Source organism: Chenopodium album, chromosome 16 (genome assembly GCF_948465745.1).
Source record: "Chenopodium album chromosome 16, dcCheAlbu1.1, whole genome shotgun sequence".
In the NCBI taxonomy this organism is placed as follows: Eukaryota; Viridiplantae; Streptophyta; class Magnoliopsida; order Caryophyllales; family Amaranthaceae; genus Chenopodium; species Chenopodium album.
This window is the reverse complement of record NC_137849.1, coordinates 43,927,327-43,944,499: the sequence shown is the minus strand read 5'-3', so window position 1 is coordinate 43,944,499 and position 17,173 is coordinate 43,927,327. Positions and strand designations below refer to the sequence as shown.

Genomic DNA, 17,173 nt, shown 5'->3' with positions numbered 1-17,173 from the left:
TTCGCATGACACTTATTCCGATTCAATTTATGATATTTGGGCAGAAATTTACAACCGAACAAACAATAGGTGTTTTGGACAAGACAATCTAAAGAGAAAAGAATAAGGCGAAAAAAATAATAGATTCATAAAAGTTTAACTGCTATCTTCCCTTCCACCATTATTGCTTTCCTAACACACTATTAAACTATACCAAATTCTTAATTAAACTATACCAAATTCTTATGTACATTCACATCCTTTGGTGGTCAACATACATGATTATTTCAAACACTCCATAGAAAATAAAGAAGACTAAAAGTTATTTAATCCAACTTTAATTTTCTTTCAACCTAAAATAAATTGTTAGCTCATATTATACACTATACTATAATAATGTGGCAACAACATTAGTACTCCCTCCGTCCCTAAATTACATTCCTCTTTGGAAATTTACACGGGAATTAAGGAGGGAAGAATAAGACAAATAACAATAATTAGATAATGTAATGGGAAGTACAAAGATAGGGTAGTTATTATTCATGACATGTCATCAATCCTTTGCAAAAAAAAGGACCAATCACATGCTCCTAATTGAAAATTTTTAACCAATCATATTCATTGTAATTTGGCACAAGAATTATGAGTGAGATTAGGTAAGGATGAGTGAGAAAGCATTAAATATAAAACAGAAAAAGAGAGTTGATTTACTAAAAAAACTTACCAAAAATAGAAAGGAGGAATGTAATTTTGGAATACCAAAAATAAAAAGGAGGAATGTAATTTAGGGACGGAGGGAGTAGTAGTTTAGTACCATACACCTCTAGATGGTGATGTAATGAATTAGCCTCCTAGAAGGAACCATAAAAATCAACCAAAAATCAAGGCATTTTTGAATGGTTTATACTTTTTAACTCAAAACATGTGACATAAAAAAATGTATAACAAGACACTTTGTTTGGACATTACTTCTAATAAGGACAATAAAAGAAAGAAATATTAAAATTTTATAAAAATAAAATAATAAATAAATGTGGTGGTTAGATGGCAACAAACAAAAATTGACACGTAATCATAAATTTGTACCCAACCTTAGCTTCTACCTATTTGACAAATCTTCTCTTCCAATCATAATGGATTTATTTACCAATTAAAATAAAGTAAATTACATAATAATTTCATATAATAAGGTTACAAATAAAAACAAAAACTTTGAATTTGAGCGAATTCGTGTGTTCCATGCTGCTCCTGCTCCCTCGGTTTGTGGGGTAATCATAGATCAATCACGCCAAAGACTGCAATTTCATAAACATTATCTTGTTTCGAAATGTTAATGCAAACTATATTCGACCAAATTAATTGTTGATTTTACACCAAACTATTGTTTTATAATCTACTTAGTCTTGATGCCTACTTATTGTGTTATGACTTGTGACTAAATTGTATAGTTTCTTCACTAATGATAGCTTCTTCATTGGTTTTTTAAAAGAGTGAAATTGAAAATTCAAATGGAAATTTCCTTTGTTGGAGGAGAGTTTATATTATTTGAGGTACACTAAGATTTTAGAATCGCCTAAAGCTACAAAGGGCATTGATGTATACGAGACTGAATTTGAGCATTTAGATACAACCAAATTTACTAACATATGCCTTATAAAAATATGATTTTAAAAATAAAGCTTAAGTAAAAGGGTAAGTTTTTCTATAAACTTCTCAAAATTCCTTTCAATATAGTATGCAATGGAGATTGCAAGTAAAATTTCCATAATTATAAATCAGCAAGAGCAACATCAAATATTTTTCCGGAGGAATAAGGTAAGCAATCAAACTTAGCATAGAGTTTAAAAACAAATAGTGTGCTATGTATTAATTACTCGCAAAACAACACCCTTGAACAAAGTCTGGCATGATAGCAAGAAGCAAGGTTCACTGAATCACCATGAGATCGAGTTGAACACTTAAAACGCAAGAGAAAGGCGAAGATAGACAGGTATTGATATTCGATCAGATAAGCTCGGAATCTCATTGTTACATCATTCTAGTGAAAAGCCAAGAAAACAACAAAACATAGATATAAATTTGAACTTAAATGAACTCCAACAGAATTGTAACTCAAGATACAACATTCCAAGATTGGGGAAACAAAACCTAATTTAGGAACATTAGTCGTACAAAATGGCTCCAATTGCTTGACTTCTCTTCTCAATTCTCATCAATTATTCAAACTAAGGGCCCACTACACAAATGCAACCCGAAAAACTGCAATAAATGGCTCTAATTGCTTAACTGCCCTTCAAAATATCAGATTATTGAAATCATCAAGCCATAAAATATATGCCAAGTATGTATATAAAATACCTTAGAGTTGGTCTTCAATTTTGCATGTCCTAAATCATGGTCCCAGTGTTGTATTAGTGCTACTGATACTAACTCGAAAGACTAATTAAAGGAGTCATAATCTTCAGTAATAACACAGTGAAGGATATAGTAGAACGTCTAAAACTCGATGCTGGATTGTTGGACCACTTACATGTGTAGGAAAGGTGACGGCACAATTCTGTTTTCCCATGCGCCACTATAAGACTGATATCTGCAAGAGGGAATTACCTTATAATCTTCCCACCAACCGCGTTTTTTATTGCATCAGCAACAAAATCTTCACAGCACATGACGAACTTTTCCACAAATGATAGTATCTCAGTTCAACAACCAAGTACAAGGAGCTGATTTGTACTGATTTGCACCCTTGAAAAGGAATTTCGATGAATCCTTCTGCACTTATGTAGCGCAAAAAATACCTGCAGGTTACAAACTTACGTTCAATTTATAACATTAAATGCAGGTATCCTCAACTTCTAGCTACTCAACAGCTTATCAAGCCAAAAATATCAGCTCATATAATTAAAGTAGTGCAGGAGCAACTATCAGAATAGAAGAATGCAACCAAAACAAAGAACAAGGTGACAACGAGTGACAAGATCATATCCAAACAGGATGTTCTGAGGAAAAAAGGTTGCCAGCATAGAAACAAAGGAAATGACTATTCAAGACTCATGGAGCCATATAGTTTAGGCCAACCTGAGTAGAAGGAAAAGAAAAAAGACACCCTCAAAGTAAACCACTTTTGTTCTTTTATTCAGTTTGCCAATAACCTTAAATGCCCCCCAAAAAATAAAATAATCATTCTGTTCCCCTTGAGTTTTACCAAAAATTCCCAAACCTGCAAACCAGTAAGAAATGATTTTTATTTTTAATTGCACTATGAGTGATTTCACGCCGCACATGCATTACTTTTGCTATTAATATCTTTAATTATACTTTGTAAAAATTATAAAAAGTGATATTTGAAAAGTAGATTTCGAAACGGATCTAAATACATCCCACATGATTAAATTTTTTTCTTACGGATAAATCACAAAGATGGTCAAAGAACATTATGTGAATAGTGTAAAAGTCTTGTGGTTCAATAAGTATAAAATTTAAGACCTAAAAAGCAACCGGTCAGCAAATTAAATGAGCCACCAAACAAATTGAATTATTCGTATAAGATTAAGCTTACAAGGCTCAGCAAACCCATGATTAGTCAGTTGTATTTAATGACAAAATGGACCCTTTGTTGTATATCACCAAGTAGCAATGCTAACAAGGAATGAAAGAGCATAATTGAAATGACCAAGTAGCAAAAAGTTTATTAAGAAATATTTACATCAAAATGTAGGGCTATCTACTTAAATTATATACTTCAGCCAAAGCCTTATCCTCTGTCTCATTAAAAACCAAATTTTGCTCTTTTGTTTTAGCATGTAGAGCACAGATGCTTTCATCAATCAGATCAAGTAATGATATCTTCCATGAACCTTGTTTTTCAGACTTACAGGTACACTTGGTTCAGAACCAGGATCATCACTGTTATACTTAGCCTATATTACTAACAGAAAATGTGATAAAAGAGCACTGACACTGTATTTTGGGGTTTTCCATTTGACCCCAAGAACCTGGTTCACAACAATGTGCATGCTCAACAAACAATTCACTATGGAGCAAAGTTGATCATGGTTTTCATGATATAGCCAAGTCTAACATCTGGACAAATAACCCACTCTGAGTCTCTGACAGGGTTGAGAAACTCACGAGTAAATAATATTGGAGACAAATGCCAGTTGCCTGAGCATTAAGACAGAACGCATGGAGTAGCAATTGAAGCACACAACTTCTCTGGAAGGGCAAATATTTTAAGCATACCACTTGCTCCAGGTGTTGTACCCTGATAACTTAAGGCTTTAATGCTTCATGCTAATGAATTATTAATCTTTCAAACAAGGATTACAACAGTTCATTTGTTCCCCACTATATAGCAACCTGATATTGTAAATAATGTAAGTAATTAATCACCTAGACCTAGCAATGAGTTCCAAGTTGCTGCATATAGCAAATAAAACAAGAAAATAATCCTTTCATCCCAAATTAGTTTGTTCACTTATCTTTTTCGCCCATCCCACTTTAGTTTAAATCCATCAAAAATTGACAATGGCCACTATTGCCTTTTACCACTCTCTACCCCATTGATAATATAGTAAGGGACCCACACTCTCTCATCCAGTAAGATATTACCCCACTATATCCCATCATTTCCACCTTTTTTTTTTTTTTTTTTATCAAAATAACATTTGATTATCAAACACCAATTTATCTCCTAAGCCTATGCTTCATGATAAGTAAACAAACTAAACTAGTACTGAGGGAATTATTAAACATAAAATTAACAAAGGAATTCCATATAGAGGATAAAAGTTAAGTAGGCGACAAAGGAGAATACTAGCTCTATGTTTTTACTGAAGCTAAAGATATCAGCCAAGAGATCACACATGTTCTCTAAAGAGGTGGTAGGATTAAGGGCATTACTGAGACCCAATTCCTCATATATGGGTGGCTGGGACTCTGGGAGCATGGGTGGAGAGGGTGGCCAAGTAGATAAGAGGCAGGCAATGTAAAATATGGATAGGATAACTAGATAAGTCACCGATATTTGGAGGGTTTATTTTTGCCTTTTCTGATAACTATTGGGAAGTGATTGGGCTACAGAAAAGTAAGTAGATTAAGTTTCATCACTCCCTTCAGAGATTCACAAAACTAAGATTGATGAATGATGACCCTTGATTCCAAGGACTTGTCTACTAAGGTCGTAAATTACCTTTCTGAAATTCTGTTCAGTCACCCTTATAACAGATTCCCTCTTTTTTTTTATGCAATAATCTATGATATATAACAAATGTATAATGAGGGAACTTAACACATACCTCTTTCTCTAGCTCTGAGGCCGGAAAATTCTCATTAACAAATCATTTAAAAAAACTGGTTTCTGCTTTTCCTGTAGTAAAACAATACCTCAACAATATAAAACGCAAATAAAAAAAATGGAGGATGCAACCTAAATATAAAATTTAGAGAATACCATTTCTTGCCTCCATTTCATTCCTCTCCTACAAGTTGCTTCCCGAATTTCCTTAACGCAAGTGCATAAACTTCCTTCCTTTTCCTCGATGTTCCTTCAGCAACCAACTTTACAGCCTGCATCAATCACACATCAATGGCCTAATACACAAAAAAGTTTGAACATTTGAATCAATGAAACAAACACATACCATCATAATACAAAATGCAGCAACTTTATAGTTTATACAATAAAATATGAAGAAGAATCATCCAACAAGCAGAAGTCCAATGTTGATCTAAGATGCACACTTGACAAAAAATAACGGCAGGTGGAAACAATACAGGGTGGGCAATCTTGATATATATACTTCTGCCTTACTAGATTTTAGAAGTGATTGATTTTCTTCATTGAAACAGAAAACATTATTTAAACATTCAACAGGTATTTGAAGACCACAGCTGAGTACAAGGCATTTTAAAAGGTAAGCATCCTTCCTTTCAGACAGAAATGTAAGCCGATATGATAAGCACACATTATCTGTGCGCTGAAAAAACGGTTCCTGAAAAATAACATCCAAACACTTTCAACATCTGACAAGTTCAAAACCCACAGCCCATAGGAATTGCCCCCATCCCACACGCACAGTTGCACTCACATACACGCAAAAGTGAAACAACATGAACCAAAGTCCAAAAAATGACGTTAAATTACCTGAAGAGAAGTTCAGAATTTTTATTACAGAAAGCACAATTTAGGATTATTCAGATTGATTTTTCCATTTTTGCATATTAAAAATTAATTTATTGTATGATAAGAAGACAGAAAGACCAGCAGTACAAAAAAAAAAATCCCCTTAGAAAGATAAACAATAGAAACATTCACGAGGGTAGCAAAGATTAGTGAAGGACAAACCAACAAGTAAACTATAACAATAGTCATTAAACATTTCAGAGGAACTAAACATCCAATAGATGCATATTTCTTTACCAGAAATATCTTCCATGAGCAGAACAATTTGCCTCTGTCTTTCAATGCTCCTTTTTATTTACAAAGATCATACTCCCTAGATCAAAGGACTTTGTAAATCATACTCCATACTTCACTGAAACTTATCAATTACTTCAGAAGGAAGTACACCCTCTAGAAAAGAGATACTTCCTCCGTTTTTTTTTAGTTGCATTACTTTCCTAAAAAGGAAGTTTCAAATTAATTGCATCACTTACCTTTTTAACTAATAAATTCTCTTTCTCTCTCCTATGACATGAGCCCTATTTATTTATTTTTCTCTCTATCTCTTTCTACTCCAAAAATTGCCTAGGAGTCAGTGAAAACTAAAGTGATGCAACTAAAAAAACGGAGGAAGTAGAAGGAATGAACATCCATTACCATCGACAGACTATGCCCATTACTTATAAGCTCCTTGAGTTCATCCTCAATCTGAGAATCTGGTGGAGCTTCATCAATGCAGTCGGCCTTTCCCTCTATTAGAAGTGTCATTTCTCCCTTTGGTTTCCGAGATACAAATGCCTCCTTAGCATCCTGCAAGGTACCACGCCAAAACTGCAAGGCTCATGGAAGTTAGAACTCAATGACAAAAGGCCAAAATCCAATCTAGAAATTAATATAGAAGTCAAAAGTTCAAAACAATCAGAGTATCAGACAAATGCTAATATAATCAGATCCTTAAAATTATGGGAAAAACATTTCACTCATTCAAATCAGTGAATCACTAACAATTCACTATATAACCAAAATCCATACATCAAGCAATGAAACCCTCACTAAAATCATACCTCTTCATGAATTTTGGTCATTTCTCGAGCTATGACACATCTCCTGCAACATTACAAAGTATATGATCACAACCAATCACACAAAACAAAAGACAAAAAAAATGTTTAAGTAGTTGCAATTATTTACTACTCCTATCTCAAACTTCTGCATCTTTCCCTTCTATCCCCTTTTCATAATCACTCCACCCAAAAACTGATTGTTTCCAATGAAGCTGATATGCCAAGGGAAACAATTTGAAATAACCCAAATCAAGTTACTTTGATTACTAAACAGAAGCTATCAGATAAATAATTAAACAAGAGTTCACGGTATAAGTAATTAAGTAAAGGGGTGCTTGCCCTTATTATGAGTACCATCCAAAGGACTGAACGAAGATAAGGACAAGCCCCTGATGAGGACAGTAATCCTAAGAAAACCAACATGTCCTTTACAAGCACAATATAAATATCTAACAAATGTATTGAGAAACAATTTTTACTCCAATTTACAATCTTGACTACATAGAGTCGATAGAGTACACTTAAGCATTTGCCTATTTTATTGCAGAGTATATATCATCTGATTTGCATTTAGTAAACATTTACCTTGAGTCCCCAAAAACTGAAGAAGTTTCTTCAAGAAATTGGTGTAGCTTGTGTGGGGGAACAAAGAAAATCTGTGTTGCACTCTGATTGGCAGAGAGCAAGAGCCTCTCTCTTCTTGACCCAGCATGCTTAGGAAGAAATCCAACTAGATCAACAAAAGGAATGGAGGAATAAGATGCCACCCAACTACATTGAGGAAAAATTACAGATATGTACACCTGATAGTTTGCAAATTACCAAAGGTGAAGTCATCAGTTGGCAAACCCGAGGCAGAGAGAGCAGAAACTACAGCTGAAGCACCGGGGATGGGAACCACTATGATTTTTTCATCAACACACAGCTTTACCTGCGGACATAATTATTGTCACATGTTAATATTTTATGATACTTCATAACATTATCCACAACTCAATCTATGGGTACTGACCAAACCTTAAGTTAAGCAGAATCTTGATATTAAACTGGTAGCAGGCAACTTGTGTTAACAGAGGAAAATTGTGATAAGACATTAAGAACTATAGTTGATTAGACGAAATTCTAGCCATAATGATAATATCATGAATGGAATGCAAAATACTTTTAAAGGACACTCACAGTATAAAACACTTATAAAAGATAGTTTCATAATTGAAATGTGAATCAAGGATGAAATTCATCACAACCCCACCCTTTCCCAGATGAACAGGTCAATGGCTTGATGCCTTGATATCATTATAGCTAGTATTAAGAAAAAAAAATAGGGAAAAAAATTATTAATGAAGATTAAAGGACGCATCAACTGACCAATTCTGTTCCAGGATCACTAATACCAGGCATCCCAGCATCACTAATCAGAGCGACAATTTCACCCTCTTGTAAACGTTTCAAAACAGTTTGCCCTCTCTGAAACTCATTAAACTTGTGATAGCTCATCTAGAAACAAAACAAGCTCCAATCAAGATACAAACTAGCTGAATCTAGGGAACAAAAAAAATAATTCCATCATTATACATACAAGGGGCGTTTTGATTCCATAATAATGAAGCAACTTTCCGGAGTGTCTAGTGTCCTCAGAAAGTATCACGTCAGCTGATTTCAGCACCCGCAATGCACTAAAATTTAAGATCAAATTGAGAAGGGAAAAAGTTCAATACAACAAGAATAATGTAAGTCGAGAAACCCACACGCTCATAAAATATCAACAAAAATCAATTTGCTAGTCCTAGTGTCAATCAATCAAACACAAACCAACAGCTTGAACATCATCAACACAACCACACATAAACACTAAAATCTTCAGCATTCCACATGAATCGCCTTTAAAGGCCAAAGCTTGAAGTAATGCATCGAAATCTAACTCTAACATGACCAAAAAAACGAGGATATTTAACAACAAAATAAACGCAACGCCTCAGAAAACATGATGTCAAGTTGTTACTGAAACTCAACAGCACATCACAGTTACTAAATTTAAATAGAGTACATATTACATAGAAATTTATGATTGATATACATTTGCATTGATAGAAATATAGAATTAGCATCAACATTACAAGAAATGAATAATAAACAACTCGAAAATTTCGAAATGGGAGGCAAATACCGTAATGTGATATCTTCAAGATTACCAATGGGAGTCCCTACTAAATACAACCCCGGCTTCAAAGTCCCCTGTCATCAATTCTCAATACGATCAAAATTTTGAAGGATTATATAATTCGAATTTGTAAGCACCATTTATACTAAATTATGTTCAGAATCAAATAACATATACACAATTAGCATACCAATAATTAAAATTAAAGGGGGTACAAAATCAATTAACAAAATTAGGGGATAAACCCTAGTATATTGCAAATTTAAAACTTGACCCAATAAAAAATGGCACAATTGAAGTTGACCTATTTGAGGAAAATGGTCAACGGAGAGAGAGAGGACCTGTTTAGGAGGTTGTGGGAGGGAGATATCGGGTATATCAGAGTCAGAGGAAGCGATAAGAGAGTTGGAGCAGAACGAAACGACGGCGTATTTGGGGAAACGGAAGGAGGAGATTGAAGAGGAGAGAGAGTGGGAGAAGTGAGTGCGCCACCGTGAAACTATCGCCGGAGTATCCGAAATCGCCGTCCATGGTAGTAAGCGCGCCACTGCCACCATTTTCACACTCACTGGAGTTACTACAGGGCACAGGCTCTACTGCTTAAGCCAAAGGTCTGTAGAGCAGGCTGTATCCTGTAGGGGTATTTCTTTTACTAGTATTTTCTTTGTCGGGTCAGAACGTCTCACGGGTCAAGCAGATCAATCTAACCCAAGAAATTGGGCTAGATACGAAGTATTTCGGAAGCAAGAGAAGCAATACAAATCTATCATTCTATATTTCTATCTCAAAGTAATATTCAAATTTTTAACTTCGTGTCTGTGTGGGATCAGAGCATGCAAAACTACAACTTTCACGTTTTGGTTAAAGTTTTGACTGGATTATTTAGGTTAAAATAATTTCAATCATTTAAGTATTAAGAATTATTTGTTGCTAATACATGTTTGGCTAATAAGACAATTTGTTGTAGACATGTTGATCTAAGTTGTTTGTTTCTTGAAATTTCACGAATATCTTTGTTTTATCCATTCACATTAAATACTTTGTTATTTTCCCCTTTGTTACAAGATGTTAGATAAAGGGAAACGACTTAATGAGGGTCTTGTATCATAAGAGTTTCTCCTATCATGAGAAGGGTAGGGGTGAGGATCGAACCCTGGTCACACCGGGGGGGTGGAGGGGCTGACACCTGTCTTTTTTCATATGTCAAAAATACTTGTATCAATTTATACTAAATAAATGACTAAAAAATAAGACATTTGTAGTCAACTCACTCAAATTGATGAAATTTAGTTTAAAAATTTATTTAAACGGATCTAATTAGTTCTTTTTGGTCAAAACAAATGAAGCATAGAATTGTGCTTCATCACTTCATTGCTAAGATCTTTCATCTAATCATATAGGTCAAATAGGTGACTAGTGAGTAATGTTTGCCCACTACCAAGGAGAGACCATATTTGATATTTGGGAGGTTGAAGACAATGACGCATTGACACAAATTGTTTGTCGGTGATAGTTATGGTTGATTTAAATATTGTAATTGTTAATTGGATATCCAATCTGAGGTTATATATTTTCTGTTTTCTAGACTTTTGCGAATTTGCGTTAAATGTTATTGTTTTAACAAAATAATTTCAGTTTGTAATTATAATTTATTTTTTTTAATATACTTTATTGTTAATTGTAAATACTGGCTAAGCTTTTGCGTTAAAGTATATTTTTGCCCTAGGTATAGTTGCTCCCGGTAGTGGGCTGTCATTGCTCGGTGTCTTGTAGTGTCAAACTGTCTATGTGTCAACAGATTGTTAAAACCATAAACTATTGACACAATAATACACAAATTTGACATGAATTGGTCGTCATCTTTACTTTTCTTTAAGCCCTAAAAAGAATGCTTAAAGCATACTTGGTATATCTCAATGGCCTGCACACTGCACTCTAATCTGCACTAAACACATCCTGTGATTATCTTGCTCAGATTCCTTACAGTGGCATAGCAACATTAAACAAACCTGCTAACTTTCTCATACTTTTAAATCAGAAGCCATTGCTTTACATCTGATGTTTCCACATTTTAGAGGTTATCCATATCATCCCCCGAGCTAAACAAGAGGGTTAACATAAATCCTTTTTACTCTCGCATCCACTTCAACATCTCCTGGAGATAGGAGGCTGTATTCATCCTAGAAGTCAATTCTATATAACAGTGTTTCAATAGGTCTGACAAATACTACTCATATATTACACTTTATCGTCATGAAACCACCACCTCGTTTCCTTAGGAGATCTACCGTTCCTACATTTCTTCACATAACGGTCATTGTCTGCAGGGCGTTGCTGCAAAATGTAACAAAACTGTTTCAGTTATCTTAAGAATATGAGTAAGCAAAAGCTCAAATGGAAACTGCTGGGAGTCGGGGGTGTGGCCAGGGATAGTAACTCAACAAACCTTTGAGGTAGAGCTTGACAGCATTGAAAGAATACTGATACAAATTGAGCTGACTGTCATTGCTGGGGACCAAGAGTCATATAAAATATCTGCAATCATAGACAATACGAGAAAGTATGTGTTGGCAAGGTCATTTTTAACACAAATCATCTTAATGGTCCCATCCAAAATACACAAGAGCCTAAATCAGGGGAGATTAATATAAACAACGATTTGTGGAAGAAACAAGGACTGTGAGCTTGCACCACAAAATGGCCTACATAATGTTTGAATGACTTGTGAAATAGGTTTCCAATATCAATATCATGAGATTCATGACCATCCATTGGTAAACAAAACAAAAATGAGTAAAATACAAAAATGAAAAAAATATCCAAGGCACGATAACATCAACGCATAATGAGGTGGTAAAGCTATTATGATATTACAATCTTACGATACCTAAGCATAAAGATACAATCATTAAAAGTCTATCCACAAGAATCTCAATCTCAATCGCATAAGAGTGGCTAGTGTCTTCTTCATCAGTCTATCCATATATAGAAACTGAGGCTGGGAAATTTGAAACATGGGCATCACTGACTTTATAGAAAGACACAATAGTCAATGAATCTATTGAGCTACATAAGTGAGATTACACTTTATTTCAGCAACAATAACAACAGCCATTGGGAAATTTTAGTGCAGCGGGGTTTGGGAGGTCAAATCTAAAATGTAGAATGACTTTCAGGTGGAGCGTAGACCAATAAAGGAAATAACAAAAATTATTAGTGACTGATGAAAGAGGGGCATTCAGTACATATATCGGCTAAATGTTCCGAACCATCTCACGAACTGAGCTACCTGGAACCTTTTACGTTTTTAAAAGCTGGTAGTTGGCTGTAGAAAATTAATCATCTATTTAAAAAAAGTCTTCATTTTATAATATATAATGAACAAAAGACCCATGTAAAATATAGCTATTATGATATTCTAATATTTTGGCATGAAATGTAATTTGCCAAAGTCTATCCACAAGAATGACAATCTCGGTTGTAAAAAGAATGACAATCTCAATGCACATTAGAGGTTATATCCTCTTTATCAGCTTATAAGAAATAGAGATTGAGTCTGGGAAAAATGAAATACGAGCTTCACCAACTTTACAGAAAGGCACAATAGTCTATGCATCAATCAAGCTACAAGAATAAGATCATACATTATTACATCGTTAATAATGACAGACATTGTGGATCTTGCTACCAGCAGGGTTTGAAAGGTCAAAGATGAATGCAGCCAGATAACCCTAAGATGTAGAAAAACTATTTCATGTGGAGTTTAGAACCATAATGGAAATAATATATTCATTCTACTAACTGATAAAAGAGGTGCATTGAGTGCCTAAGTGTTCCAAACCATCTCATGAACTGGGCCAGCTGGTTCAAATTTACATATTTCAAATGATATTGCAGGTGTGTTGGCTTGTAGAAACTAGATCCTCTATTCAAAAACCTTTTGTTTTATAAAATTATTGAATAAAATATCCATGTAAGATGTAGCTCAAGCCACAGAGTGAATAAACATATGACTGTTCTAGTCCCGGTTTCCCCAGGTGAAGCTAAAAAGTATAAGGTACATATGCACTTGATATATCTTGTAAACAAAATGGAGTAAAAATTTTGTGAGCAACACAAAAATATTATAAAAACTAAGACTTAGCACTCAATTTGTTGAATAATTGTTCATCAGAACAAAAAGGCCGCAAATTTTTCAACGGAGTGAAGAGGATGATAATGCTAAATTTAAGTCTACAGGAGAAAACAGGCCTGATTATGCTCATAATCTAACATCAGATTGGAACTTCAAATAATTGGCAGAAATATATGTACTTCAGTACTTGTACTAATCTAAGAGTAATTCCCTGTTTCTCCTATTGATTAACAACATTCGTTTCTCATGGGGGCAATACAGTAATTTCCGGGGATATGAGTGGTTTTATATATTGTGAGGTGTTTCTGACTATGTCCAGCTGTACAAGTAGTGCAAAAGAAAAGATGACGGAGTTAACTTTCACCGTTAACTTACAAGTGAAGATCTGCATCTTGTTCGCAAATTCAAGTGTACCCAAAGTGAAGATCGAGGGATTAAGTCTATTTCCCTTAATTTTGAAATTAAATCTGGACTCATGACAAAATTTTGATATATTTGTAAATTGGTCTTCTTTTGGCATCCACTCTTTGCTCTTCTTCTTCCCTTTACTCACCTCCATCCATGGAATTCAAAGACTTTCAATGGAGATTTTAAAGCTCGCGAACATGTTCAATGGAGTAGGAAGTAAAACCTTACCATTTGGGGTTAACCATGCCCTTATTTCCCCATTTCTGTTAGGGTTTTTCGTTAATACGGCGGCGAAGCCGCCTGAAAGACAAAGGAGGACAATAAAGATGGAGGAACACAAAGAATATGGTGGAGGTGCGAGCTGAAGGACACGAAGGAGATGTGGTTGACAGCTTTAATGGAGGACGAAGGTGTTGGAGGACAGTAGAATGAGGAACATTGATAATGTTTGATTACATTAACGGCATCCCATATACTCAGCTGCTCATGCCAACTAAGCATGTCCCACATATGTCTACTCATCAGCACAACAACACAAAAAAGTTGGAAAAAATTGCAAATATGCCACTAGAGAAACAAAACCCGTTTCTCATGAAGAGTAACTGGGGTCTCCTCCTAATCTAACTGATGATAAAGGAAAATTCAATAGGCTAATAGGAGGCCGTGTACTCGTGTAGGCTTATTATACCGAATCAACATTAGACTTGTTACTAATTTTTATTAGGCAGCAAAACCGGTAAATAAACAAAAGATAGGCGCTCAGAAGTCATGCTTTATTCAACAACTATAGATTCACAAGAACAAGGACCATTAGTATTAGCATTATATGCATTGTTATCCATTCATCACATCCAAATATCTCATAACAGTTATAATAAGCAATCCGCTACAACATCCTCTAAAATATGGAAATCGAAGGTTATTCTTTTCATTAATAACTTTCATAATTCATAAACCAACTATAGGTTTATCCACTTTAAAAAATTAAGCATCAATCTCAATCAAATCCAACAAGTGCACACTCAACTCATCACCATTCAACACTATCTGCAAAATGCAAAATTGTCTAATATCACCCCATCTCCCTCTTCATCTACATAATCGTATGCTTTTAACATACCAAGACATGTCAAATTGTCAATGCATTTACAGAAACTTTCTTCCCAAATCATTTCAAAAAACAAAATCACAATATATAACATGTATGAGCAATGTCAATTGTCATTTGTCAATGAAAGAGTTGATCTTATTCTAACACATCATTCAATTCAATTGACTTCGTTAATACAATACAATCATACAAACATACAAGATACAACATATTTGTACTAGAATTCCACATACTCTCTCCATCTGAAAGTAGTCGTCAGATTGATAGTGTAATTTAAACTACGCGACAACTTAATACATAAATTATGAAACACATATAGAGAACAAGTAAACATCTAGGGGAAAAAAAGTTCATCTAATACAAAGAAAGAAGTACCTAAACAGATATGCCCATTGCTGTAAATGTGAGGATGCAGAGGAGCAGGAGGTACAAATATAACCTACACCCCAAAAAACAATAAATTAAACCAAATTCTAACCTAAAAATTGTGCAATTATAATAAACTACTATACTAATAATAATAATTTAACATAAAGTAATAAAAAATCAACAAAAAAAATTCAGGGGTTCAATTGAATTAGAAAAATAAATATTAAATAATAACCTGGGGTGCTTCCATAGGATAATGCTCAGGAAAATCAACTTGAAGCTGATAAGTCTCGTTTGCATACAAAGTTCCAGGTGCTCCAGAAACTTCGATCACCCATCTTTTTAAAAAGTAAAAAAAAAAAAAAAAAAAAAAAAAAAAAAAAAACCATATAAAAATCAAAACTTTTTTAATCATGGAAAAAAAAAAAAAAAAAAAAACCCAGAAAAAATTATACCTTTGAAGATTATCGGTGACCTTATGTTTGAAGCCAGCAGGAGGATTAAGCTGCCACTCAACAAGTTCTTTTTGGAGTCGATTTTGGGCGATTTTGCTTAAAGTCTGAAAATTTAAACATATAAGCATGTAAATTAGCAATTATTATTATATTATTATACACCGGGAACACGAAAGCAGTTTAAAACTGTGCGTGATTTCGGGAGCATGATACGGCATTATGTTTTCGAGTGTAAGATCTAAATTGCGGTAAATTAAGGCATGAAGGTAGAAATTAAAGAGAGAAAAAAGAAGAACCTTGCGTGATTGAGTGGAGGAACTTGTCATGGTTTGAGAGAGAGAGAGAGAGAGAAAGAAAGAGAGAGAGTGGCAGAAAGTAATTGTGGGATTTTTTAATGGGGTCGGAAGATTGAAGATGATGGAGAGAATTTACTAAAGTTAAGGATAAACCAGTCTTTCGTTAAGAGACATATTCCTATAAACCAGTCTATGTAGAACTAGGTTAAAATCTCGTGGTAATTATTTTTGACATTAATAAAGTATGTAAAAGATATTTAGAAATATTTTATTTGGATATCTATGAAATATAATTGTATTTTTTTTTTTCTTGGTGGAATATGGAATATAATTGTCAAAGTGGAAAAAAAATATATATATCATAAAATATAAGTAGTTTGCTTCATTACTCTTTGAAGGCAAGATATTACAAGCATTCGAGTGTCTTGGATGCTAATAGGGGCTATAATCCAAGCTTCTCGTGGAGAAGCATATGGGGAGCAAAGTCCTTATTGCGTGATGGACTGGAGGGTTGGAAATGGGCATAATATTAATGTGTGGTCTGATCCGTGGATATGTGATGACCAAACGATTCTTTATCCAACCTCAAGTGACTCGAGCAACATGGAGATGAAGGTAAGTGAGCTACTATCAGAGTACAACGGAGAGTGGAATAGAGAATTGATATGTAATATGTTCCCTGCGAATATTTGTGCTGCTATTTTTTCTACTCCGTTATTACCTATAAACACTGATGACCTGCTGTTCCGATCCCAGACCAAGGATGGAATTTTTTCTTTAAAATCAAGCTATTGGTTGGCAAGATTGAAGGGGGATGTCAGTGTGGGTAGTGGAGTTTCTAGTGATGATGCAAAGCTTTGGAAGGGGTTATGGCAGCTAAAGTGCCCTCCAAAACTCAAGCACTTTATTTGGAGTGCTTGCATGAGTAATTTGGCTGTCAAAGAAAGACTTATTTATAGGCATATCACTGTTGATGCATCGTGTCAGGTATGTGGTTATGGAAATGAGACTATTATTCACTCTCTTTTTCAT

At 34.4% G+C, this 17,173-nt stretch overlaps 2 protein-coding genes across 4 annotated transcripts; both read right to left on the bottom strand.

Annotated features, from left to right (window-relative positions):
• Positions 1 to 1,952: 1,952 nt before the first annotated feature.
• Positions 1,953 to 9,987, bottom strand: LOC145585485 (uncharacterized). 3 transcript variants are annotated; one of them, XM_081642187.1, is made up of 12 exons: positions 9,709 to 9,987; positions 9,374 to 9,441; positions 8,786 to 8,882; positions 8,575 to 8,703; positions 8,029 to 8,137; positions 7,792 to 7,936; positions 7,207 to 7,249; positions 6,800 to 6,973; positions 5,432 to 5,547; positions 5,277 to 5,347; positions 2,338 to 2,777; positions 1,953 to 2,238 (listed from the first exon to the last, which is right to left on the bottom strand). In XM_081642187.1, the coding sequence occupies exons 1-9, from the start codon at positions 9,922 to 9,924 to the stop codon at positions 5,449 to 5,451; spliced, it is 1,080 nt and encodes a 359-aa protein (XP_081498313.1). In that variant the 5' UTR covers positions 9,925 to 9,987; the 3' UTR covers positions 1,953 to 2,238; positions 2,338 to 2,777; positions 5,277 to 5,347; positions 5,432 to 5,448. The 3 variants fall into 3 exon arrangements, with proteins under 3 accessions (XP_081498313.1, XP_081498312.1, XP_081498314.1); XM_081642186.1 differs by having other exon boundaries at positions 1,953 to 2,777; XM_081642188.1 differs by having other exon boundaries at positions 1,953 to 2,777; positions 5,442 to 5,547.
• A 1,379-nt stretch (positions 9,988 to 11,366) lies between these two features.
• LOC145585484 (putative ubiquitin-conjugating enzyme E2 16) lies at positions 11,367 to 16,287 on the bottom strand. The gene is made up of 6 exons (XM_081642185.1): positions 16,142 to 16,287; positions 15,846 to 15,949; positions 15,626 to 15,728; positions 15,397 to 15,460; positions 11,814 to 11,902; positions 11,367 to 11,701 (listed from the first exon to the last, which is right to left on the bottom strand). Exons 1-6 carry the CDS (start codon positions 16,169 to 16,171, stop codon positions 11,606 to 11,608), a joined length of 486 nt encoding a protein of 161 aa, XP_081498311.1. The 5' UTR covers positions 16,172 to 16,287; the 3' UTR covers positions 11,367 to 11,605.
• Between the last annotated feature and the right edge of the window lie 886 nt (positions 16,288 to 17,173).

What these genes read in the sequence shown, in the direction of transcription:
- LOC145585485 (XM_081642186.1), bottom strand. Translation starts at nt 9,924, where the DNA reads ATGGTGGCAGTGGCGCGCTTACTACCATGGACGGCGATTTCGGATACT. An exon ending in CTTGAAGATATCACATTACG is followed by an intron (nt 8,883 to 9,373) that starts GTATTTGCCTCC and finishes CTTAAATTTTAG; the next exon opens with TGCATTGCGGGTGCTGAAAT. An exon ending in AACTGATGACTTCACCTTTG is followed by an intron (nt 7,937 to 8,028) that starts GTAATTTGCAAA and finishes TTGTTGATCTAG; the next exon opens with TTGGATTTCTTCCTAAGCAT.
- LOC145585484 (XM_081642185.1), bottom strand. Translation starts at nt 16,171, where the DNA reads ATGACAAGTTCCTCCACTCAATCACGCAAG. An exon ending in GTCACCGATAATCTTCAAAG is followed by an intron (nt 15,729 to 15,845) that starts GTATAATTTTTT and finishes CTTTTTAAAAAG; the next exon opens with ATGGGTGATCGAAGTTTCTG. An exon ending in TGTCAAGCTCTACCTCAAAG is followed by an intron (nt 11,702 to 11,813) that starts GTTTGTTGAGTT and finishes TACATTTTGCAG; the next exon opens with CAACGCCCTGCAGACAATGA.